The sequence below is a fragment of the Heloderma suspectum genome, chromosome 3, assembly GCF_057233095.1.
Source record: "Heloderma suspectum isolate Gila_16-S chromosome 3, 16-S_ref, whole genome shotgun sequence".
Lineage (NCBI taxonomy): Eukaryota > Metazoa > Chordata > Lepidosauria > Squamata > Helodermatidae > Heloderma > Heloderma suspectum.
The window spans coordinates 262,220,849-262,246,460 of record NC_139460.1 but is presented as its reverse complement, the minus strand read 5'-3'; the positions used below and the strand labels follow the sequence as shown (position 1 = coordinate 262,246,460).

Genomic DNA, 25,612 nt, shown 5'->3' with positions numbered 1-25,612 from the left:
CACGAGTGCCACTTTTTCGGCCCCACCAGCCTCAGCCATGGAAAAGCTCTCCTCCTACTCCCTCAATAGACTCAACCCCCTTGCTGCCCCACATGCTTGGAATCATGGTGTGTGATGCCACCTCTGTCTTGCTTCCTTCAAATTCCTTCTTAAAACCTTCCTTTTCTGTGAAGCCTTTGGCAGAACCCCCTAGTTCACCATGCCTTCCTCCAGGAGCAAGCAACCTGGTGTTTTGTACTAGAACTCCCATAATTTCTGACCACTGGCAATGCTGGCTGGGGCTTGTGGGAGTTATAGTCCAAAATATCTGGAGGGCATGAGATTGCCTCTCCCTGCCCTACTCTTACTTACTTTACACAACTAAGCGTAAACACATACAAATGAAACAACTCCACCTTGTTTCCCTGTTTACTCGCCTCTACTTTCTCTCTAGTATCCCATGTTGAATTTTGGATTGTAAGCTCCTCTTGTACTCTGTAAAGTACCATGCACACTGATGGTGCTATAGAAACAAACAAAACAAGTAAACAAAATAATCCCTTCCCGAGACTTTTCGTTTCACAATTTTGTCACCTGAATTGGCCCCTGTGACATGCGCTGCATCGTTTAACTTCATAACATCTCCCATCTATCTGCCTGGAGCTCCTTCTAAGATCACCTTGGCTGTTCTGCATTGCACAGTGGGGCAGTACACAACTTCCATACTAATTTATAAGAATTATAGCATAGATAAATTTTAGAACATGCCTTTCCTAAAAATAGCAAGGTTCGCAAAATTGTGAGTGCATGGGAAAGAAGGAATCGTGTTGGTCATACTGAATTACATCACAAAAAGAGCCAATAGTTGCCTATGTGATGTTCACACAATCACATGCCACCAAGTAACTGCAACAACAATGAATATATGTACAGGGGGGCGCTGGGGAATTTATTTCATTTTCCTGAAGTGAAACGCAGTTTTTTTTGCCAATAGAAGCACAACCATGAGAAAACAAGTGAGGATTGTGTACAGCAGGTGAACAAGAAATGACCATTTATTGTGCAATAAAATGATTGTGTAGAAAGGCCATAGAGACTAAAATGAATTCCACCGCAATGAATTACAGTGATTCATTAATAGGTGGCAAAGATCCAAACTTTTTCTCCAACTAGATGTGACATGGGAGACCTGTGATTAAGATCTCTTGTGTTTTTATTTTATACTAATTGGCAGCTCCAAATGGCTGCTTTGAAGATCAGGAAAGTGATGCTTTTGTAGAGAACGTTTAACCCCTTTCCCAATCCAAATCATATACACTGAAGCCGCTATTAGCGGGGGGTGGGGTGCAGAGGGATGACTGGTATACATGAATTACCTGTCCTGTGTTTTTTTATCCTGTAGAAATGATAGCAGCTGCAGGAGGTGGGATTTAGACTGAGGAATGGGCAAGGGAAGACTGGACTGCACATAATCCCCAGGGTGCTACTTTTCCTATCTCCAAAGCAACTGTATGGGGCTGTTAATTAGTAATTTTTTTTTTTTTAAGCATGTGATATCCTAAACATGGAGCTTATGTGTCACATCTAGTTTGGCTATGAAAAACAGCAAATTCAAAGGACAGAGGGAAGTTAAATGTTACAGGAGTTTGATGGGTCAAACTGTTGGTACCCACCCAAAGACAGGTATCGGACTATTTATCACTTACGACAGCTTTGGCCAATCTGGTGCCAACCAGATGTGTTGGACTAGAACTCCCACCATCACCAGCAGGGGAAGATACAAGTTTCTGGGGCTACTTCAGCTGGTCCCCTGAATATTAAATTGTTCCACCCAACAGAAATGAATCCAGAGATCAGGAAAGACGTCATGACCAAGAACTCCCATTCCCAGAAATCAGCATCCATGTCACAGTGTTTGTGGGTGTTTCAGGCTCATTGCGCAGGGAGGTCTGTTTGTTGTTTAAAGTGGAAGCTGCTCTCGTCAGCATTGGCCTGACCACAATTCTCCAAGTTTCTGTCTTTATCAGCAAGGCACACTCTACGACTGTGGGCTGCTGCGCATGCTGTCCTGAGAGCTCACCATGCTATCCTCGTGCAGTTCCTTAGGAGAGCAGTTCTACAAGAGTATTGTGATGGGTTGTGGGTTTTTTTTGGCACCATATAGGTGATTGTGTACTAACATGCTTCCCCAAACCGCTGCTTGATGTAGGCTGCTGTGATGGTGGATTCAGGGTGTGAAATCTAAACACAGCTGTCAACAACTGGTGTGAGAAGAAATAAAACAGCTTCTGCTACAGTTAATGGTTTGCGCTGCTACTGCTGAAGCTATCAAAGAGGGCCCAGACGTCCAGAAGCATCAGAGACAGGCCAAGTTTTGGAAAAGGTTATCTAGCCAGACCCAAAGAGGACATAAAGCTTTTCCTGGAGACTGCACAAAGCACCTGGAGACAATGGGTAGCAGCTCAGAGCACAGCCAGTCCCCCACTGCACTAGCCTTTTCAGCAGATCAGGAAAGTCCAGCAGATCAGAAATGCTTACAGCAGCCTTCCCTAATACGGCATTGTTTCAGACTACAGTTCTCATAATCCCTGACCAATAGCCATGCTGACCGGGGCGGATGGGAGTTGTAATCCGAAACACCTGCAGGACACATTGAGGCCTTGCAGATGCAGCAACACCAAGAGAGGCAGTCGCTGCATCCTATGTTGGAGCACCTTTGAGCTACACGTGTGTCTCAAATTCCCGGCCTGCAAGGATTCCCCATCTGGCCAGCCAAGCTTCTTCCCAATGCCCCACCCTTGTCCCCTGCCCCAGCACCAAGAGAGGAGAAATGGGCTGATCTCAGATCTGCTGCAGGTTGGAGTTCAGCCCTTCCCCTCTCTCAGCTGGGGCTGAGGAAAAGGCTTATCTCCATTCTGCGGGAAATCAGACAAGCCCTTTCTCCTGCCCAGTGCTGACAGAGGCTCCTCTCTCAGTGCTGGGGCAGAGAAAATGCTCCCTCTCCATGGATCTGTGTGGATCAACGGGGGGCTGGGGAGGGCGTGCATGTCTGTGGGGAGGGCGTGCCAGCAGTAGCTCCACCCACACTGAACAGAGCCCGCCCGCCCCGATAGCGTGTGGCCCCCAGCCTGGGGCCAATCATTTATTTATTTATTTTAAAATTTCCTTGGCCGCCTTTCAGTACAGAAGCCCTCTTAATGCAGCACACAGCAATAAAATACACAAAAACAGTTAAAATACTAAAAACGATAAAAACATAAAACACAATAAAATAGCAATAAAAGCAACAATAAAAGCTGACAATAAAACCAGCGGCAACAGCAGTCATATCAAGAGAAGGCCAAGGTAAAATAATACGTTTTCAATGCCTTCTTAAAAGCCTGCAATGATGGAGCATGACAGACCTCCAATGGCAACTTGTTCTAAAGGTGTGGGGCCACTGCAGAGAAGGCCCTCTCATGTGTGGTCACCCACCTAACTGCTCTCACAGGTGGGCAAATGAGTAGGGCCTCTCTTTCTGAACTTTAAGTGTGGGTAGGCTGATGTGGGTGAGGGCAGTCCTTCATGCCCTCAGGCTGAAAACAGCTTCCCCACTCCAGTACTAGAAAGCAAGTCCCATTGAACATAGAGCAAACAGGCGTAGGATTGCACTGTTACCTAGGAAATTCCCTGCTTCAGCAACTAGGCAAACAAGCTGAGATTTTTTTGTTTCGGGAAAGAGTTGCCAGAATGGAGACATTTCCAAGCCTTGGACTGATGAACCCGCCCTATAAAGTTGTTCCCAAGGCATGGATGGCTCATCTTAACTCAAACTCCCATGCCAGGAGTTTCTGCAGGCTGCCAGAAGCTATAAACAGGGGTGGGACATGGTTTTGCTGCTACACTATATGAGTATTTAGAGGATTTAATTGGCCCAAATAGACAGGGCTTGTTTGAGGGAACAGCTGGCAGGGCAGAGCAGGCCAGGCTTCACTGGGGGGTCACAGACTACTGGAAGTGCCAGGAAAAGCAGTGAGCACCCATCCGCTCCCATTCCAGCACGCTACCCACATCATAGGCATGCACTCCACCCTGCCCAAGCAGAGACACAAGAGAGCGCTGTTCTAGGCAGGGAAATGCCTGCAAGTTCAGGTGGCCTGTAAACACATGGCTTTGCCAGCACATTCCAGCTTTGAGAGCTGTCTTGGCCTACCTTGACCTGACCCCGAGCAGCACCAAACAGGACTGGATGCTTCTACACCAACATTTCCCATGCAGAGTCTCCCCAGCACTCTGTAAGGAGGGCTCCGGTCTCGCTTGTCCTCGCTGGCCAGGTAACAGGGCATGTGGCACACGCAAGACAGACCCCATTGCAGAATCAGCTGAGGGGACCCTGCCTTCTCACTGTCGTCTGTCCTCCCCAGCCGCACATCCATTATGACTCACGCAGCATCACAAAGCCGTACTCATAGTTGGGCTCAGACATGTGCGGCTGCTTTGGCATTTGGACCACAGTTGCGCCTGCTGCTCCTCGCAGCAAGATCGTGCCGCCACACACGGGTGTGTGTGTGTCTTATTTCTGTGACAACCAGGCGGTGACAGCCAAAGACTCCCGGCCCCAGCTCAGAGCGCCTGCCAGAGTGTTGACCCCAAACACAGCTGGGAGCGCCTGACCGCAGGAATCTCCGGCAGAGCCGGCAAAGGTGTGTTGTCGCTGTAGGTTTGCAAAGAAGTGGCCAATCTGCCTGCTCCTCGGGCGGCTGCAAGCAATCTGCACGGAACAGAAAGGACTTTGTATGCTGCTCCTTGGGGAGCATTCCTGAGGGGGCTCAGTGCCTGTAAAGTGAAATCCAACCTTTCCTGCAAGCTGGCCAGAGAGCAGGCATCTTTGTGCTGGTTTCCTGTGTCCAAATGTTATGAGCCAGCTATTTAACAGGGTGTGCTGCAGAGATGCACACACCCAGGAGCCAAAACATTCCGCCACGAGGAGGGGAATCCCACCAGCATGACTAGACCCGGAGGATGAGGAAGCCTTCCTCTGGCACGGCCCAGGGCCTTGGCTTTGGCATGCAGCTTGGGTGGCAAAGGCCTCCTGTACATATCCACATGGGGAAAGAGCTGCTTCTACTTCAGCATCAACTCTTTATCTGAGCTTAGCTGTATGAGGGTTCTACTAATGCAGGGGTGGAGAACTCAGGCCTGGGCTCAAAATCCGGCCCCTTCGCCTTCGACCCTAGAATGCAGCGGAAAGCTTCACCAAAACTGAATTTGGCCCTCAAGACTGAAAGAGGTTCCCCACCCTGTACTAACACACCAGCACATATCAGGGGTGCACAACCTGCTGCTCACATATACACACTTCTCTCTGGCCTTAAATGTAGCCCGATGTACCCTGTGTTACATTCTCCTCTGACCCAAGACACTGTCTTCTGCCACCACTGGACTGGGAACCGTGTTGTTCCGCACGTGTCGCACCCTCCCGCTCACCCAGGTTGCTTAGTGCAACCAGCAGCACAGCTCCCAGAAGCTGCTCAAGAGTGTTCTTGCCACACTGGAGCAGGTGTTGCTGAGGGATTACTGAGGAGCTGCCAGGGTGGAAATGAGGCTGCTTCGGCTGCAGGTAAGACAGAGCTGATCCAAGCCAGAAAAAGGGAAAGGAGACAGCATTGTGTTTGGAAAGAAAGGGAGCCCTGCCAACAGTCAGGGAGAAGGCTCTCCACTCCCTCTCCCCACAATCCTGATACTGATTGCTGTTTCCTCGCTGCTTACAGCAGCGAGGAAAAAGCGATCAGTATCAGGATTGCTGGGATGTCTGTGCATTGTATATATGTGCGTGCATGCATGCCCACGTGGGGCCCTTGGGGCCAGAAACGTCGTGCACCACTGGCATGTATTAATCACTGTGCTCTATGCATTTCTTGCTGACCTCCAGTTGGCATCCAGACATTTTAAGGAGCCTGGAGCAGCAGGGTTTAAGTCCAGTCGAGCCACAACGCTGGCGAGTCATTGAAGGCTATCACAGCTTTCTGCTGGATTTGCAGTGCGGAGGAGTCACAGACTAATTTATGAGTAACTTCAAGTAGTAAGGCTGCCTGCATCACACACTGCACCATGTAAAATAAAAAGGAACTTTAATAGCACACTCAACAGTGGGCACTTGGCCACCCTGGTGGGCCTGTTCTTACAAGCTGACGCCGCTCAATCCTGTGCCACTAAACACAGCGCCGCTCGGGTGTTTGTCTGCTGCCCAACAGCACAGGTAGCCACAGCATCCAAGAAGGCTTGAGCTAACAGCACGTGGGCATTTGGGTTACATTTCCATGGCACACAGCCTTGCAGAGAACAGTGCCTGGCACAAGCCTTTAGGCCTGAGGCCCAGGTGGCAGCTCTTGCTCAGGCATGGCCAAGCTCCAGGCCCACGGTTTCGGATACACCCAGGAGCAATGCTTGCTTGGGCTCACGCATCCCACTTGAGCAGATTCGGGCTACTCGTGTGTGCCCACAACAGGCCCAATACCTTGCTGCTCGTCCCAAATGGAGCAGGAGAACATCCCCAGTGCTGCAAGCACAGCCTGCCCATTTCTGTCAAGGGTCGCAATCCGGCTCTGGCGAGGGTCTGGCCATCTTCCTCCTTCTCCTGGTGATCACCTTGGCTCACTCACGGCCTTCCCAGGCATCTTCCCTCTGCTTGGCCTCCAGGCGCTTCCGCTCTGTGAGCAGAAAAGGGACAGGTGAAGAAGCAGTAGCAGCAGCCAGATGTGACGGGGTTGGTCAGTGCTGGGCTTAGGAGATGCGTGAGATCACCAACCTCCTCCACAGCCTTGGCACACTCCCTCCCCGTCCTCCCCGCCTCTTTGGTACACTGGGCTCTGCTTCTCAGCCATGCCACACCATTTAACTCCACAAACTGTGGTTGGCTGCCCTGCTGGCCCTCGGAACCAGCTGCCCTGCGCTAACCTCACCTCACATTGGTGTGCCCTTACTCCCATCCCACCCACACTGTGCACGGCGCCTGCACCCCACCCCTGCCAGGAACACTCCAGTCGGCTGCACCTCACCTGTGCTGGAAGCAGAGATCCTGCTTGATGACCCAAAGGAAAGGCAAGTGATCAGAGAAGACTAGGGAGACTGCATTGCTGGCAGTTGCAATTAAAATAAATTAGCCATTCCTATGCATGACTTACACTGCCTCCTGCAGCTGGGCCTGGCTCCCAGTTCTGTACATCCTGGAGCAGGAGTCAGGATTGGGGCACCACCTAGTGTCCAAAGTTGAACAGCGCAGCCCCAACACAACCTCATTTTCCATATACCCTTTTCCTAGAGTGTTGGGATATACAGGAGGGTCCTGCGCACCCCCAGACCCACATGCCTCCTCCCTCAGAGGCATCTGGTAAGAGCTGGAAGCTAGGGATGTACAGATTTTGTAAAATCCATTCCATCTGTGTTTCACAGATTGTCAGGTGCCTTTCGTTCCGTTGTCCACTGATTTTTTCCAATATCCCAAATTTGTGCAAATTTGCGCAAATTTGCACTGGTGCAAATTCACAAATGCTCCCCAAATGTGCATTTTCATGCCTTAGTCTATGGGGGAAATGCACATTTTGGGGGAGTGTTCTTTTATGTATTTTTCTATGGCTAAATTTGTATAAAATTCTGGAAAGCTTAAAAATTGGTCCACAAGTCCGCAGAATCTGTGCAACTTGGAAAAGCTGATCTGCTGCAGAATCTGCAGGTGAGATTCATAGAAATCCAAACTCATTTGATTCCACTGCGGATTTCTCCGATATCCCTACTGTAACCTGATCTTGCAGATCCAGGTGCACCCTTGAATCCCCCCAGTACCTTCAGAGAAAAGGGAAAGAAGAACAAGAATCCCTACTTTTACGTGGCCACAAAGAGAGACGCCTGCACGGACAGAGACATAACAAAGTACAGTAAAAAAAAAAAAAGGACATAAGCTGAATGAGGCTAGGCTACAATAACCTGGGTATCATATGTATACAACGTGAAATCTGACCCAGGAATTATTCCAAAATGCTGCGTTCACAGGGCACCAACTATCACTGGCAGTGGTAATAGTGCTAGAAACACCATGATGATTATTGGGTGCAGTTCCTATTGAAAATTCTAAAGCTATGGAGAAAAACAATCTTTAACAACTTCTGATTATGCCGGGAATGTCATAGAGACCTAGAGTAATCAGTGCTCATACTCCAGTTTCAAAAGAACAATTGGGCAGGGGGTAGCAAAGTAACAGACTCTCTACAAAGGAATTGCCTGAGAACAAGCCACATGAAAAGGGGAGAGAATGAGAGAAAGAGGTGGGAGGGTTTTGATTGAGCCAAAAGGATCAGGAAGAGGCTATGTTGGAACAGCCTTCCTCAACCTGGTGCCCCCCAGATGTGTAGGACTGCAACTCCCATCATTGCCAGCCAGCATGCTGGCCGGCAATGATGGGAGTTGCAGTCCTACACATCTGGAGGGCACCAAGCTGGAGTAGGCTGTGTTAGAAACTGGAAATCACATGGACATTTTATCAGCTGAACTGACTAACAATTGTCAGCCCAGTCTCGCTGTGCAAAAGGCTTGTTGTTCCAGGAAGATACCTACAATGACTAAAGTATTTACATTGTTAACCATCCGCACCTTCTCTTCTGATTTTCACTGCTCCCTGAAGGGCCTGTGTGAACCTAAAATGCTGCATGTTCTTTCAGGAAGAGAAGCAAGACCAGCAAAGCCAAAATCTAACCTCTGAGGTCTGAGGTGCCTCAGCTTTCACCTCTTCGCCCTTCTCTTTGATTGCCTGCTGCATCAGGGCCCAGCTCTGCCCCCACCTCCTCCACCAGCTTAGGTGAAGGGCCTTTCAGCAGCCCTGCCCCACCCTCCTTAAGTCTGCTCTGCCTTCCACATTGCAGGATACATTTGCTTTAAAAAAAACCCCTCAGACGCTCTGGATAAACTGAAAACACAGAGCTTTAGTTTCTAGCTCTTCTCTCCAGTCTGCCTCAGTGTGTGAGATAGGGGAGAACACAGAGGGTGCTCAGAAGATCTGTCTTGTAGTGCTGGGTCAATAGGCTGAAATCTCACTATGTAGGTTAAGACAGCCATGGAGACTCTAACAGGGTAACGGGATCAACTCAGCACATAGAAACCGATGTGAGGGAATACATTTGCCAGCGATTTTTATAAACTAACCCTTCTGCCACCTTTTCCTACTCATTCAATCCAGCTGCCCTTTCTCTAACACCTCTTCTTCTCTTTCAGCCAAGTGTGCGTGGCCCTTAGAGATGGTTCCATCTGCTGCTATACTTATGGTAAATAGCTCTGCAGAGTCAAAAGCCTCAATCCATCAAGGGTACAGTCCATAGTTCGATCTGGACAAACCCGTGGCGTGATAGGCAGGAGCCAGCTAAGTGGATTCCTATGAAGACTGAACATGTCCGGATATCCCTTCACAAACAGGAGACTAGGAGGTACCAGAGATCCAAGATAAGGTAACTCCCTTCATACAAGGGATGCTGATGAGGTGGTTGAGGTGCAGGATAGGAGAGTGCATTTCCAAGCACCTATAAGCTGCTCTGTACTGGCCTCCCTTCCCCACTCCCACCAGAAAGACAAAGACACACTGGGAATCTGCAAAGACCTCACCGATCTCATTATGGTTTCCAAGCAAGTATGGTAAAGCTCTGCATTCCCCAGCCAGGCCGGCATGCTCCATCACTGTTATCTGGCTCACACAGCTGAAGGGCAGGCGGAGAGCCAGCTGCCATCACACCAGAAAGGGCCATTAGTGGATACAATAAGCAAGGGACAACAGTATGGCCAAGGAGGGGCCATCTCTCCGTTGGTTTCCTGTGCCCTGGAGCATGCTGGGAAGGGGTACAACCCTTTCCTCAGCAAGATCCCCTTGTTTCCCTTTACTGTGCACTAGTACAGAATGCTTTCCTTACCCTGTTGGGCTTTAGCAGCAGTAAGTGGAAGGAGACTTAAGGGCTGAGTGCAACAAGGGAACCAATTTCTCAGAATGCAACGGGACAACAAAGTGATTCCCTCTTCTGCATCCCTGAATGTTTCAGTAGGGCACACGATGACCTAGACATAGTGGAATCACTGACTGCCCAGGAGCCTCCCTTGGGTACTCAGACAGGCAGAGCTGGCTGTGTGACAACAGGGAGAGCACATGGCTGGTCTAGCCTACTTGTCATCCTGCCCTGAAGCGGAGAGCTAGGCCAGGCAGACTCCCCAGGGAGTCCCAGAACACGGGTAGTAAGTGAGAGCAGGGCAGCCTCAGGCTGAAATGTTGAGAAATCCTCCAGCATCCCTCACCTGGGCTTGACAACACGGCGGCATGGATCACCTCCATCTCACACACTTGCAGCCTCTGTAATACAACATCATCTCCTGTCTTCCCCCCAAACCAACACTACGATGTCAACACGCCCTTAGGCTTACCTCGGGCTGCTTGTAGCTGCTTGCGTTCAGCTTCCCGTTCTGCCTTGCTTTGGTTGCTCCGCACACCAAGGGCGCCCGTCACCAGTCTCCTGGCCAGAGCAGCTGAGGTCTCAGGGCGCTCTTTGGCTGGCTGCAGGAATTCTAGAAAAATTGGCAAAGGAAGTACTGCACCACTCTTCCCAATGCCGGACTGGGGAGATGGGAGCATTCAGGCACTAAATCAGCGAATGAGTTCCTCCCCACTGCACACCCTGAATGCATACTGGACAGGTGCACACTAGGGGAGGAACACAGCACCAGCAAAGGATGCTCCCCTCCGCGACATACATAGCAGGATAGCGGAAGAGGTTGAGAGCACTTCTAAGGAACTTTCTCTTGAAATTCAGGGTGAAAGCAAGTGTCAGTGGGATACGGCAGTGGACAAGGCACCCCGAAGCCGTAGTGATAGGGGGAAACCATTGGCTGGATGTAGTATATGCTACTGCTGACTGGGCTGTGCCCTATATTTAGCCCTGTTGTGTGCACAGCCCCACTAACTGCCCCACAATGCTACAATGAAAACAGGCCATGTGACACTGGCAGTGCCAGAGCTATGCCATGCAGCTTTCAATTCCCCAAATTGCACTGCCTGCCATGGGTTTCTTAGTCCCCTGAGCAGGACTGGGAAACCAACAAACCCACTTGTGCTTAGCACCGATGTGATGCCATTGTGCTTCCAGTTTGTTTGAAAAGGGGGTCCTGGAGACCAGTGTAGCAACTCGAAGGGGGTGACCCAACCTTCCGGTTGGACTGATCCTTATTAACTGTAATGCTGGGGGGAAAGCACTGCTCAAAAGGCACCTTCAGCTGGCCTAACTGCAGCTGCTTCATTGGAGGGGTGGCCATAGGATTTAGAAAGCCCAACGTCACAGGGAAGGGAATTTCCAGCAGGCCAATTTCCATGACTGGAAGACTTGCTTTGCCTGCACCACTTAAGAGCACTAATCAGCATATAATAGGTGAGGAGGTGGGGTGTGTGCATGTGTGTGTGTCCAGCGCACGGGGCAGTTGAAGCCTCACAGCTATCGCAATCTATCATCAGGATGATCTGAGTTAATCTCCGCAGGAAGACAATACATCACATAAAAGGTAAAGGTAAAGGTGTCCCCACCAGTCGTGTCCGACTCTAGGGTGCGGTGCTCATCCCCGTTTCTAAGCCGAAGAGCCAGCGCTGTCCGAAGACGCTTCCGTGGTCATGTGGCTGGCATGACTGAACACCGAGGTGCATGGAACGCTGTTACCTTTCCCGCCGTGGCGGTACCTATTTATCTACTTGCAATTTCTTGCTTTCAAACTGCTAGGTTGGCAGGAGCTGGGACTGAAGACGGGAGCTCACTCCGTCATGCAGCACTCGGGTCTTGAACTGCTGTCCTGCCGACCTTCCGGTCTGCAGTTCAGCGTCTTAACCACTAAGCCACCGTGGCCCCTAATACACCACATAGGTTCAAGTAAATGACAGGGTGGCGGTGGTAGGAATTTGACTAGATTCTCTGTGTCTCTTTTGGCCTCACCGGCATAGGCCCGGGCCTTGGTCTTTGCAGCTCGTGTGGCCTGCGACACTGGACGGGTTTTCACCATCAGGTGCTTGGTGCTGAGAGCGTCCCGGGCTGTGGGAAGAGAAACAGGTATTATACTGAGAATGGGACTAGGTCAGCCTTACCTGACTTGGTGCCCTCCAAATGTGTTAGACTACAATAGCCATCATGCCCAGCCATGTTGGCTGGGCATGATGAGAATTGTAGTCCGACACATCTGGGGGGCACCAGGTTGAGGAAGGCTGGATTAAGTGGACAGGAGCCCTGGGACTCCCTAGCCAATGAACACTGTCAACAGGCATTCCCCAGAAAGTACCAAGATTGCTCTCACCTACTCTGCAAGCGTGACCCTCAGTGCCCAGTCAAGCCGTACTCAGATCATACCTGTGATGGGGCTGGAGAAGATACCCAGCGCATGTGTGTCATCTACCCACTTAATGTCAAAGCCTTTCTTCCTGGTGCGAGAGAAAGAGAAAGTTGAGGATGTCAGGATACTTATTGCAGGTGGGTGGGTGTGGAAGGAAGGAAAAGCAATTGTACACAGCCCTGCAGGGAGCTCAAAAAGGGATGCAGAACCAGGGAGGCACTGCACATTCACTCCGAACTACTCACTGGAGGGTGGGACCTGGTATTAGTACTGATACAGCCCTCCCTTGATGGGCAGCAGTGCCAGTCCAAACCTGGACATCTTTGGTACAAGGCTGGCACCAGTGACTTTGAGCCAGGGAACACCTCCAGAGCTGAGGTGATGGTGGTAGTCTGTGAGACTGGAGCAGGACTCTACCCCAGCAGCTGAGCTGAGGACCTTCTCTTTTTTTAAGCTAGCAGGCTACAGAGGGGAAAGTCCAAAGTGAAGGCAGCCGTCGTGCATTCAGCACGGAGGAGAAGGGACAGTGTGAGAGATGGGGACAAACTGCTCACTGGTAGCTGCAGAAGACACGCAGGAGGTCCTCAGTGCGGAATTCGGATGGGAAGTCATAGATCTCAATGACATGAGGCAGCTCAGAGTTGCTCAAGTCCAGATCAGCGGGAGAGTAGCTGTAGTAGTCAAAGCGTGGCTCCTGTAGCCCCATAGAGGGTGGGCTGTGGGCAGACAGCTAGAAGGAAGAGCAGTGAGCAACTGTGAGCCAGATGTGCATGTGACACATCAGAAGGCCCTCCCCTCGCCCCTCGCCAGCACAGACCACAGATGGACCTCTGGTGCCATTTCAGGGAGCTGAGCCTTAGCCTAGAATCATAGAGCAGTTAGAAGAAGCCATTTAGGCTGTCAAACCTGACCCCCCAGACCCCTCCATGGCAGGCATGCGTAGCCTCCGGCTGCCAAGCATCTTGGCGCATCCCAGCCTCCGGGCCTTTTGGCAGCCTGGGAGTGGGTGCACTGACTGATGGATGGAGCCGTGGGCTCATGCTCTGGAGAAGGATTGATGGCCCACGGGAGATGGGGAGTTATCGATCAGGAGCCTCCTGCCGCTTGCATACTTTCCCCATTAACCATTTCCCTCGGCCATTTCACCAGTCCAAGGGAGGGGGCTCCTCATTCTTTCCAGGGGAGGAAGCCGGGGCAGGCCCTTGCTCCCAGGAAGTCAGCATCCTGCCTGCTCAACACTGCACAGAAAGGCATTAAGCTGCACCCAAATGGATTCCCAAGACAGCCGCAGAACTGCGCTTACACAGTACATGTGGCAGCCCGCCACCCACCCTGGTAAGTGGGTGAGCTAGGAGGAGTGTGGGAGAGGGAAGGAGAGGGACAGGGCTGAGACCCAGGGGGAAGAAAGCCAAACAGGGCAAGGTGGTGGCCTATGGGGGAAAAGACCTGCCTGGACTCATGTACTCACTGGGTAGCTACTCTCTCAGCAGACTCTGAACCAGGGAATATGTCAGCATTCCCCAGCCTGGTGCCCTCCAGGTGGCCTGGACTACATACAACTCGCACCAGTCCCAACCAGCATGGCCAATGACTGGGGTGATGGGAGTCGTAGTCTAAAACATCTGGAGGGTACTAGGTTGGGGAAGGTTGGAATACATTAATACAGAACAGTTGATGATAAAAAATATACAGTAGCCAGAGTCTGTCTGTCTGCCTGCCTATCTTCTTTTTTAAAAGGCAGGCTCAACAGGTGATGAGGGAGGAAACATTCAAGTGCAGGGGATCCCTGATTCCAGTGATGGTGCGAATATCTGTACCGGAGCCTGACACAGGCTGACCTCACAAAGTGCTCTTAAGTGAAAATGAGTTCACTCTGCAATTACTGCAAGGCGCTCGTGGACTAGGAGCTGGGAGATCCGGGTTCTAGTCCCCACTCGGCCATGGAAGCTCCCTGGGTGACTTTGGGCCAGTCACAGACTCTCAGCCCAACCCACCTCACAGGGTTGTTGTTGTGAGGATGAAATGGAGAGGAGGAGGATAATGTAAGCCGCCTTGGGTTCCTTGCAAGAGGAAAAAAGGCAGGGTATAAATGCAATAAATAAATAAATAAATATTGCCCTTGAAAAGTATTTAGAGGCTACAGCTGGTTCAAAATGCTGTGGTCAGAATAATTTGTAGCATCTACTTTTCTGAGATTACACATTGCACTGGCTTCCGATTCATTTCCAGGCCCAATTTGAGGTGCTGGTTATTACCTATAAAGCCCTAAATGCCTTGGGACCAGGATACTTGAAGGACCGCCACCTCCCACATGAATTTGCCTGTCAGTTGTGGTCATCTTTGGAAGCCCTGCTCTGCACTCTGCTGCCAAGACAGGTGTTATTGGTGGAAGCACAGCACAGGGCCCTTTCAGTGGCAGCACCCCAACTGCAGAACTCCTTCTCAAGGGAGATTGGACTGGCCTCTCCGCGGTTGTCTTTTAAACAAGCCGTTAAGGTGTTTTTATGCTGCCAGGTTTTTTAGTACATTTTCATCTTGTCTGTTGCAGAACTGTTTTATTCTGGCTTTTTAAATTCTCTCCAGTTTGGACTTTAGTGAAATTTTAATTGTTGTAAACTGCCTTGGGGACCCCTGTGAGTGCCGAAAGGCAATATAAAAGATGTTTTTGCAAATAAGAAAATATAAACGTTATAGTTTTTCACAAGAAAACTGCACTGCCTGCCATGGGCTTCTTAGCCCCCCAAGGAGGAAGGTCAGGCAAACCTAACTCTTGTCCTTGCAGGGAAGCAACCAAGGCCTGTGGGAACATCACAAAATGCTGGTAGAGCTCATGCTAAGAAACCTTTGCTATTGACTCCAGACCTGCAACGCGATGACTGAATGGGCAATGGTCCCTGCCCTAGGTGCCTTGGCCGGGACACTCCGATCCCCCTCCAAAGGGGGTGGACAAAGGGTGGTGGACTTTCCCCCCTGAGGATGCCAAGACACTCAGGGCCAGCGTCAAGAGTAGGCATGGTTGGGCAACTGCCAAGGGCCCACACATCAACAGGGGGCCCCTGGACTTGCTCGTCCTCTTCACCATTGCAACCTGTTTGCTCATCTGCCTCTTGCCCAGAAAATGGTGGTGGTGAGAAGAAGGAGCAGTAGATGCCCCTGCCTTCTTGCTCCCTGGCTCTCTGCCTGCCAAGCAATCAAGTGGAAGCAATGATGAGAAAGAAGGTGAAGAGCAAGAGCAGCTGGCGACAATGGCAGTGAGAAGGTAGACTCGCTGACGGAGGGGGTCCACTGAAGGTGTCTTGCCCGAGGGCCCTCAAAATCCTGAAGTCAGCACTGGAGTCACCCATGGCTGCTGGGAGATTGATAGCTGGATGCAGCACCCAGCTGCTGGTGCTTTGCTAGCATAACGTTTGCACTGGGTCCCTAAGCTGCACAGATCAGCACACGTCCCACTGGCGAGGGAGTCTATAATTCAGGCAGGCTCCTGTCTGCTTCTCCAAGCACCCGTACCAACACAAGCCACAGCTGTTCAGGGAGAGTCTATAAATTTCAGCCCCTTCAGTCAATAAAAGACGGTAATTCAGATAATTTCGCCAGGAAGGTGAATTTGTGGCTGGGTGGCGCATGTAAGAATCAGAATCAGAGAGGAAGTGGTGGAACAGCAGCAAGACGGGGAAGAAAGGAGAGTGCGCCTTGGTGGGTTTAACAGGAAACTGAGCATTAGGCGCCCAGGTGAACAAGACTAGGTCCCAGCAGGACCAGGCCTATGAAACGCTTGAGGGAGCAGGGTGCTCTTAATACCAAGTGGCGTGGCAGATTATCAGAGACTATGGAGTGCATAATGCATGAGCACCCCTGCCCTTCACAAACCACTGGGTGCAGCAGCGGGGACACCGATGGCTATGGGCTGCCTGCTTAGCAAGGAGGGTGACCAGTCTGAGCGCCGCAGTTCGCAAAATGCAAGGATCTGAATTTGCCTACACAGCCCATTGAAAGGGGCAGGGGGAGAGGGTTTCTTAAAGCTCGGCATGCGGTATTTGTCTCTGCACAACTTTAGCCTTGACAAATGTGAGCCTGCTGTGCTGCTGCTATTTCCTGCACGCATGCACCAGGCAACGCAGCAGGCACACGGCTTTGTACTATTACAAGTATGCTTGCAACGGTTCACACACCACCGAGCGTGTGAGCCCATTAATGCTGGAGTTTCCTGTCTTGGGCTGCTTACAGGAACTCTGCACCCTAGTGCCGCATTAACACAGCCCCAGCCTCCTGCTCTCAGTCTCCTTCCCAGAGATCACTAATGTTCAAGAGCTGTCCTGTGCTGGGAAAGGTTCTGCCAGCGGATGCACAGGCAGCAGGGAGCAAGAGGACACAGGAAATGAAGACAGTCCGCCACGGCTCAATGCTCTCCAAAGATTTATCCATGCCGGGGCGTGTTCCAGGCAAGCAGGGCAGCACGCTGAGTGCTGCTCCCTTCTTCAGCCTTCGAGACAGAGAAGACAGTCAAGAAGAGGCTGGGGGGCGGGTGGGGGGGAGGTGCAGCGCCAGGGCCTGGAGAAGCCTCATTCTCACGGGGAGATACAACCATCCCGCTGAGATGCATGAATGTGCACCCTTGACACCCTGTGTTAATAACTCCCCACCCCCATGCATACAGGGCTGCCTAGTTATAATCACTCCAGGAGTAAAACCAGACATTGCCAAAAATGATCCTCGGTGGAGGAACTGTATTTCCAGTGATTGCATATTGTCCACCGGTGACCTGAGGAACACACTGCACTCAGTGGTGTAGTGGTAAATTTTGAAGTGCAGGCACTATCGTGAGCCACCCCCCACCCGACCACCACAAGAGTCCAAAAATTCAGGCAGCTATATTGATTCACATCTCCCTGCTCCCCCAGCAGGTCTTTTGTAAAGCTAATGGGTCTTAATTGGCCATTCAAGACGGAGTCACCTCAAAATACTTTGCATTACAACAGTGAGCAAATTAATTTCTCCTAAGCTAGTATGAGAACTGGAGCTAACTTCAGAGGGAGAAGGGAATTCTGAGGTGGGTGGCAGATGATGGCAACGTCCCTACTAATCAAGATTTGCTGCTGTATCCCTGTGAGCTTTGGTTCCACCACACCACTGACTGCACTGCACTTGGATGAGTAGCCTGCAGATAGCCATGCTGGTGCAAGGCACCCAAAGAAGAAAAGAAATTATTCTAAAAGCAACAAGAGAGAAGATTTGCACGTTTCCCACTGCAAATTAAAGTTTTTTCTTCTGGTTTGGGGAAAAAAATGAGTGAGGGAAACAGGTCATTGTCTGAGCAGGCCAAAAGAAATGGGGTTGGACTGGATGGCCTTTTGGTGACCCCTTCCAAGTTTAAAGGAAATGAAAAGGAAAACAAGAACATCTTCAGGACTAGGGGGATCAAGCACCCCCATCCTAGAGCAAGACCCCAGTTCTCCCCTGTTTAGGGTGTTGATCAAAGGGAATAGCTCCCATTGCTTTCCCTAGATGGGCAGAACCCTTCCCAGCAAAGAGCAGCAGCAGTTTTTTCATAGTGAGGAAATGTCACAGCATTAAGCCAGTAGAAGGCAACCTTCAAATATATACACAGTGCCCAAATGTCAATCCCAAACATATCGCCTAAAACATGCACAAACACTCCCTTATTTCCCAGGCAAGTGTGCACAGCTGGGTCCACTCTCCTCCCACAGAGAGACACAGAACAAGCAATACTGGTCCCATCTCCCTCTTGTGTAAACACATCTGCACCACAGCCCAGACACATGAGCCATAAACCCATGCAAAGCACCTCCACTGGTGTATGCAAAGATCCAGTCACTCCTCCCCTAATTCCCACACCCCAATCTCAGCGCACACCTCCTACACAACAAAATGAGTTACACTGACCTTGGTGTAGGGAAGCAGAGTAAGCTTTTCACTGGGAGAGTAATAGCACAGACACAGCTTTATTTAGACATGAGTTGTTTTCTCAGGATTGCTGCTTTCTTCCACCCTCTATTTTTATCTCACCTTATTCTTTTTTAAACACAAGCAGGAAGATATGGATACGTGCATATCTGCATCAACACAGGCTAGAGCTGCAGAAGAAAAGCCAAACTCCGGACTTCGCAGGAATCTTGCCTGTGAATTGTCACTACCACATTTCTCCAACACCCAGAGATCCTCTGCTAACCAAACTCTAAGGGTACATTCACAGTTAAAGGAACAGCATTTTCTTTTTCCTAAGGCACGAACTTCCCTACAGACAGTAGTTCAAAAATTCTGGTGAATAATTTACTGCAGGGCAGATGCACATTGACCCAAGGTAGGTGTGTGAACCACAGTGAATATTGTAATAAGTTCGGGAATAATTGCTAGTGTGAAAGTACCCTTTGTTAGAGATATTGCCCACTGGCAAGTTTTTTTTTGTTCTTTGTGTTTTTGCATGTTCTGATACTGGTTTTCACACAAGGAAGAATATAGCCCACACCACATCCCAGGATCCATCACAGTTTACAACCCAAGTCCTGTTTTATTCACACAAAATCTTGTACCTCATTAAAGAGATACAAGTTTTATGTAATTGTTCTTGACAGAAGTCTTGTGCTGTCCCTTTTCCTGGCTATTGTCCTATCTTCTCTCTTTTATTATCAACCCCCTTTTCTTTTTTTAAGGTGAATTTCTAGCATTGCACCCATTTGTCAGGACACCTTTAAACTGTGTCTGCTAATTTCTCTTGGCAGACAATAAATCTAGCTACTTTGTGATGTTAGAGCCTAGCTTTTTCACAAGCTTGGTACACGGTCCTCTCCTTTGGGGATGGGTGGGGGAGGAATCAAATCTAATAAAATGGATTGGGGTGAAATGTGTAGTTATATTGATGCAATCACCAACAGTTCAGCGTTCATTAAGAAACATATGAGAAACCCTAATGACAATTCAAGGAGGAAGGTATATATATCCATGCCAAACAATCAGTAGGCACATATATGGGGGAAACACTCAAAGGTTTCTTCCAGGACAGTGAAGGACAACGCTGAAATGAAACGCAGTGTGACAACAGTGTTGGTCTGGACATACCCTAAATTGATGCCCTCACAGATCCTCTACAGGACATGATATTCCTAACAGAGAATCACCAAACTATCATTTTTGTCCTGACTGTAAGCTTAAAACAAGATCATGTCTCCAGTTAAAAAAAAAGCCTAGAATCCAGCTGCCTGGATCCATTCCTCATTGTGGCAAGTGGAGTTTCTGGGGCAGCTTTCCCAACCTGTGGCGCCAGATGTGTTGGACTACAATTTCCAGCATGCCCCAGCCAGACATGCTGTTCTGGGGTCTTCTCTGAATGTGGCACTGTGACAAAGATACAGGATGCTTCCAGTTAGATGGTTTCTGGCACAAACAGTCTGAAGGCATTTTGCAGCTATTCTGCTTTTACTCCTTAACCGATTTTCCACAGTAAGAAAAAAGATGGAGGGAAGTAGTAGTGGGAAAACCTGGGAGAGTTACTATTAGAAGACAACATCGTTTGACACCCAACCCCCGGTAACATTTCATGAATGAGGCAGAATGACTGCATGACAAAAGTCTCATCTGGAAGCACCCACAGTTACTAGGATGCAGAAATCTGTAAGCCATAATAAGATCCCCCTTTATGATCCTAGGTCATCAGTTTTTCCTTTAGCTTGTCCCAGTGTCAACTTGCATCCCTCACCCAGTTTTTCTTAAGAGTATCGACTCCAGATACATCCCCTTCACTCTCTCAGATCTGTAGACTGCACCTTCCTCCAAGTGGTTATTTGTGATACTATTGAAAGGAAATTATCCCTGCCTTTCTAAAATTAGTGCTTTTTAATGCAGACAGTTTGCTGCTATCACTTCTCCTACAAAGACAGGCAGGGACTTGGTTTAAAGAAGCAAAATGAACGTACAATGCAGAATTCATGGTACTGCAAATAGGTCTTGTCCACACTAGCACAAATCCATGCATCAGGCCTTGAGATCAGAGGTGGGAGCACCGAGAAGCACTCTTGCCACAAGAGTGCTTCTTACCATGCCACACCATTTCTGTGTAAGCCCAGCCATTCTCTGGCACTACCGCTCTCCTTTGACAACACCCATACAGCAGACTAAGCCTTACAGAAAAGAAAGACGAGGATGCCGTCCTAAGCTAGATAATCTAAACTGGTCTCTTCTCGGTCCAAAGGGATATCCTTGCCATCACTGCTATGGAAATGCGCAAAACAGGCAGGCAACCTTGCAAACGTTCCTTTACTTGCCTCTGGGAATCGGTGGATGAAGTTGCGCCCCTGGATGTACAGGACTGGCACCACACAGAGGGGACAGGAGGACTGCATATGTGCAATGAAATGTTCATGCACAGCTCCTTGGCTTGGGGCCGTTCCATTCCTCCTGCCCTTTCTACACCTGGGAAGACAAGTTTCACCTGATGCACTGGCACTTCTGCTGAAGGCATGGGAACGGCACATGGTCCCTTTGTGGCATGCATGCCAGCTGCACGGTCAGGGCTAGATTTCGATTAGCAGGTAACCCACCTAGAAAGGGGGATTTAATTTCTATACCATTACTGACTGGAATAAGCAGCAGCGAACCCCAAGCCACTTCCGTGGAAGCTGCCCCCATGGAGTTTTAACAGCTTCCATTACCAGGAGTTTAGGATGGTTTATGAGCTAACCCTTGGTAATGAGCCTGCTTAGTTAATTTCAAAGGTTCGGAGGAGCTATTAGCAAGTGGAATCCATTCAGATCAACCCTGATTCCGATGCAGGCCTGGATGCACTTCGCCGCAATATTAGGACACTTTGTTACTTTAGGTACCTTTGTGTCACTCCAAAAGTACAGGGTTTATGGTATTGATTTAAACGTTAATAAGGGGCTCTCAGCCACCCAGCTGACAATGAGCTTTCCCCATAAACCGAAGGCAAGGTTGCACTATTCCCTCTGCTGAGCTACTCGCTGCAATACATTCAGCCCTACCCGCACAGGGCAATATGCTAACAAGCCAGAGCCAATTAAAAACCTGCCATTTCCAAGAAACTTCACGGTACGTCTCCCTGCGCCTGGCGGTCATCACGATGGCTTTGCTCCACGGCAACGCAGTCAACATGCACCACACTTCCGCCTGCTTTATTGCGCACATTTATATACTGCCAACGAAGTATATTTCTCTTCTGTGTCACAGGTGCATGGCCGCGCTGATCTTAGCAAGCATTGCGGAGCTCAGCCCGCTGCAGATGTCAGAGTTCTTAGCCAATCGCGGTGCCTCTCTTTGTTTAAGGATTCCTCAGCCAACACTTGTGCCGGAGAGTTCCACAGACCAGCTATGCAGGGTGTAGAGCAGACCAATGCTTTTCTTTGCATTTTCCTGTGATTTCATGACAGAGTATATGTGACCCACTCCACATAGTTATTAAAGGGAACAGAAATCTGTACAGCCCAGAATGTGTCGTCATAGTGCATAACCCTGTGAAGGCTTTTTCGAAATCCCCAGTGTGTCATCATAATTTTGAAGAAGCAAGTTACGAGCCCTCATGGCTGCAAAAAACGGTTTCAGAGGAAGTGAGCAGTCCCTGCTAAATGCAAAAAGAACAGAGTGCACCCGGCCAAGGTTTTCACTGACAAAGTATGAGGTAAGAGGGATCTTTTTGGCTTTTGCAGTTTCCTTTTGCTTCCCATGCCTGTCAGTCACCAATTCCCTGACGCTGTACACCACTCCATATGGCTGCTCTCTCCTCCACCTCCAAAAGAATGCAAATATAGTGGAATGTTTTTCAGCCCCAAATTGACTGTGTCACATCACACCCCACCCCAATATACATGTGGGAGGTCCTACCCCTGTGACGTCTCATAGCCCTCACCTCTGGGAAAGGTCCACACAGAGTACTCACCCCCTCCAGCAAGTGTGGATCCAGGCAATCGCCATCATCATTAAACAGAGCATCCCAGCTCTCTTCTGCCATTTCATCCTCCTCCCTGTGGTTTGCAGGGCCGACGCTGGTTCTAGTGGGCTCCTCCCAACTGGATGGCACACTCTGTCCAGCTTCTCCTTCTGCCTTGGCTTTCAATGGATGCCACAACCTCATGCCTGCATCCCCATGAGTTGGCTTTTCTGTGGAGGTGTCACCTAAGGGTGCTTTTGCTTTGCCCAGGACACTCTCTGGACAGCGTGCCATCTTCTTGGAGGCACATTCCAGTAACCAACAAGCAACCCCCTGGGAGGAACTGCTTGCTTCAGCACTACCTCTAACCTCAGTGCTGTGACCTCCCAAGCCCAGCTCAGTTCCTTCTGTTGTCAGTGCAGCCTCAGAGATGTCAACTTTGAACTGGCAGGCATGATGGGAGAAGCTGTCTCCCTTCTCCTGTTCACTACCACACACCTGCCCCACTTCAGCCTCCACTATCTTAAGGATAGAGTTGGGCAGAGCATCTGACCTCCCACAGGCCCTAGCTGAACAATGATCGCTGGCAGCCACCCCTGAACCACCTGGGAATTGCTTGCTGGCATTCTCAGTTAGGCTACTTGCCACTGCCTGAATAGAAATGCTCTCACTCACACTGTATTCAGACACATTATTCAAGCTGACTCCAGCCTGATCAGACATGTGTTCAGCTGCATGATTGGGCATACTCCTTACTCTCAACTCTCCATGTTCTAGTGTGCTATGCTCACTCGCTTGTGCCTGAGCAGCAATGCTCCTATCTGCGTCTTTGGTCCCACTGCCTTCCTTTGGTCCTATCTGATCTGCAACTCGGCACTGAGCATATTCCAACATGCTATTGTCACTCACCTCTGTCTGACTGGAGTTACTCTCATCAATGCATTTGCATCTATCACCCTCAACTACCTCTGTGCAAACCAGCACGCTCTTGCCACTGTGCTCCAGCACGTTACTGTCACTTGCAACTGTTTGATTGGACACTCCCTCACCTGCACACACAGATGAGCTATCCTTGCGTGTCTCTGGGCCACCCGGAACCCGCTTGCCTGCATTTTCAGACATCTTGCTCTCACCTATTCTGGTTGGTTCCAAATCACCTTTGCTTACCGGCTTCATTGGGCTTCCCTTGGTAGCCAGCATGCTAGCTTCACTCAGCTCTCTCAGCCCTGAGAGCCTCTCACTGCTGGATTTCTGCACACTCTCTTCACTCAGCCCTGCCTGGTCTGGGAAGAGTGCTCCTGCCTGCTTGCTCCTGCCAGTGCTGCAAGTCCTTTGGAAAGAAAATGGGCCCTGCTCTGCTGATGGAACCATGTGCTCTTGTCCCCAAGGGCAGACTACATCACTAAGCCCTGGCTGAAGCCAGAGACCTGCCATCCTCTCCAGGCAATTAGTAGAGTGTGCAGGGCAGCACTCCGGAGGTGCCTCGACTTCGCTTTTGGGCAGTGGAGTGGGAGTTGGGTCTAGGAAGATGGAAGAAGGGAGCAGTCTATACAATTCGGGCTTCTGCTGAGACTGCAGCATCTCCTGGGACTGAGCCTTTGGCCGTGGGGTGCTTTGGCGCAATGCACCGCTACGACACCAGTCTTGGGACGAAGTTCCTCTCCCTTCCCTTGGGAAGCCGGCTCCTCCTTGATCGCTGTGAAGGAGGCCTCTCCCAGCTCTGGGGCTCTGCTTTGCCTCACATCCTCTCATGCTCTCCTTCCCTATGGGGCAATGGCTCTCCTCTCCCACACATCTGGCAGTGTCCAGTGAGATGCTGGTTTGGGGGGCTGCCATCTCACGTCGTGCTCTGGGGACGTACAGGGCCATATCTGGTTTCTTGGGCCGTATCCGGGTCCTCTCTGTATCTGGCTGCATAGTGCTGCCAATACCTGTAAGAGAGGAAAGCAATCAGTCCAGTGCAGCAGCAGGGCAACACAGGCCCATGAGGGGTGGGGGACACGGAACACCTGGAAACTGTGTGGAGTTAGTCAAGCCTGGAACAGAGTAAGCCCCTGATGGTGCCTCTCCCAAACCAGAAATGTACTGAAACATGGGAAGGCAGAGGAGGAACTAGCCAAGAAAGAAATTTCCTCTGGACAAGGGGGATGGGTGTATCTGCACATGTCATTATGTGCCACTATAACATCACCAATAACCACAGTTGCATATATTCTGTGAGAAGGAAAACCAAATTCTACAGCCAGCGTACAGATATTTTGCCTTGTTTTAGTCTGGTTCTAGGATTCAAATTTTCAATAACTGTACCAGATTTTTTTTTAACTAAAAAGAAAATGGTACAAAGGGCTGAGGTGAGGAGGGCGGGGGAAAGGCATAAGGACAGCAGCTGACTATCCAGTGGAGATAGGGATTAAGGCCAGTCATGGAGCAGGAAGCAGTAATTTAGATCACTGAAATATCATCCATTGTCCTTTAGTGTACATCCTCCCTTTTTTCTTTTTTAGTGTTTCCAAACTTATTTGCAACTATGAGGGCTAGAAATGTGCTTTTAAAAACCAGTAATTCTATGCCAAATTTCATAACTGTGTGGAACTTCTGAAAGTAAGGAAGCTCTACCTTTTCAAACATTCTTTATACTGAGCAACACTTGGAATCAAATATTCTTCTGAAGAAAGCGCTATAGCCCAAATACCTTGACATTTTCATTATTCTTTTGGATAAACAAACTACATTGTCCACATTTCTGATGGGCCTTGCATGAGATTTTGATGGCATCCAGCCCCTGTCATGGCTCCCCATCTCTACCTCTAAACACTTTCAGATACAGCTCCCTAGAAAGCAGGACAGTCATGGCCAAATAAGCCACAGCGAGTTTGGACTGGGGGTGCAGGAGAGAGAACTAATATTACATGCCACTTTCATTTGCTGAATCTAAGGATAGCTTCCTATTTTCAAAAACTGGTATGAGCAAGCTTCCACTTGCTCTCTCCTGCACATTAGCATCCTGACACCAGCCACTTCAAGCTGTAACCAAGCTCCTCTAAGGCATTTTATCGGCTTTGTCTGTATCCTGCAGGGAACCACAACAGTGTTTGTCATAAGCTCAGCTCTTCAAGGTGCTTAAAAATGAGAAATACGTTGCTGTTTCCAAAATGGCAGACCCCCCACCCAAACGAATTGTTTCCATGTTCAACCTGGTGCTCTCCTAATGTTTTGAACTACAGCTCCCAGCATTCCCAACCAGTACCTTCTGACTGGGGCTGATGGGAATTGAAGTCCAAAACCTGACTTGGGGATCTTGGGCTCTGTACCCACCCACCCCATCTAGAGGTATGAGCCTGAGGTTCTGCGCACGCACACACCCCA

The 25,612-nt window shown here is 49.7% G+C and overlaps 1 protein-coding gene across 2 annotated transcripts in view; it reads right to left on the bottom strand.

Moving 5' to 3' along the window:
• Positions 1–1,491: 1,491 nt before the first annotated feature.
• Positions 1,492–25,612, bottom strand: part of R3HCC1L (R3H domain and coiled-coil containing 1 like) — a 43,192-nt gene continuing 19,071 nt past the window's right edge. Inside the window, exons 2-7 of one of the 2 annotated variants that reach the window (XM_084846629.1) lie at positions 22,256–24,177; positions 12,906–13,081; positions 12,369–12,439; positions 11,961–12,056; positions 10,411–10,551; positions 1,492–6,668 (exon numbers count right to left, since the gene is read on the bottom strand). In XM_084846629.1, coding sequence (XP_084702755.1) covers positions 6,613–6,668; positions 10,411–10,551; positions 11,961–12,056; positions 12,369–12,439; positions 12,906–13,081; positions 22,256–24,163 — 2,448 coding nt within the window. In that variant the 5' untranslated portion in view covers positions 24,164–24,177 and the 3' untranslated portion in view covers positions 1,492–6,612. The remainder of the gene's footprint in view (positions 6,669–10,410; positions 10,552–11,960; positions 12,057–12,368; positions 12,440–12,905; positions 13,082–22,255; positions 24,178–25,612) is intronic. The other variant, XM_084846630.1, reaches the window with a different exon arrangement.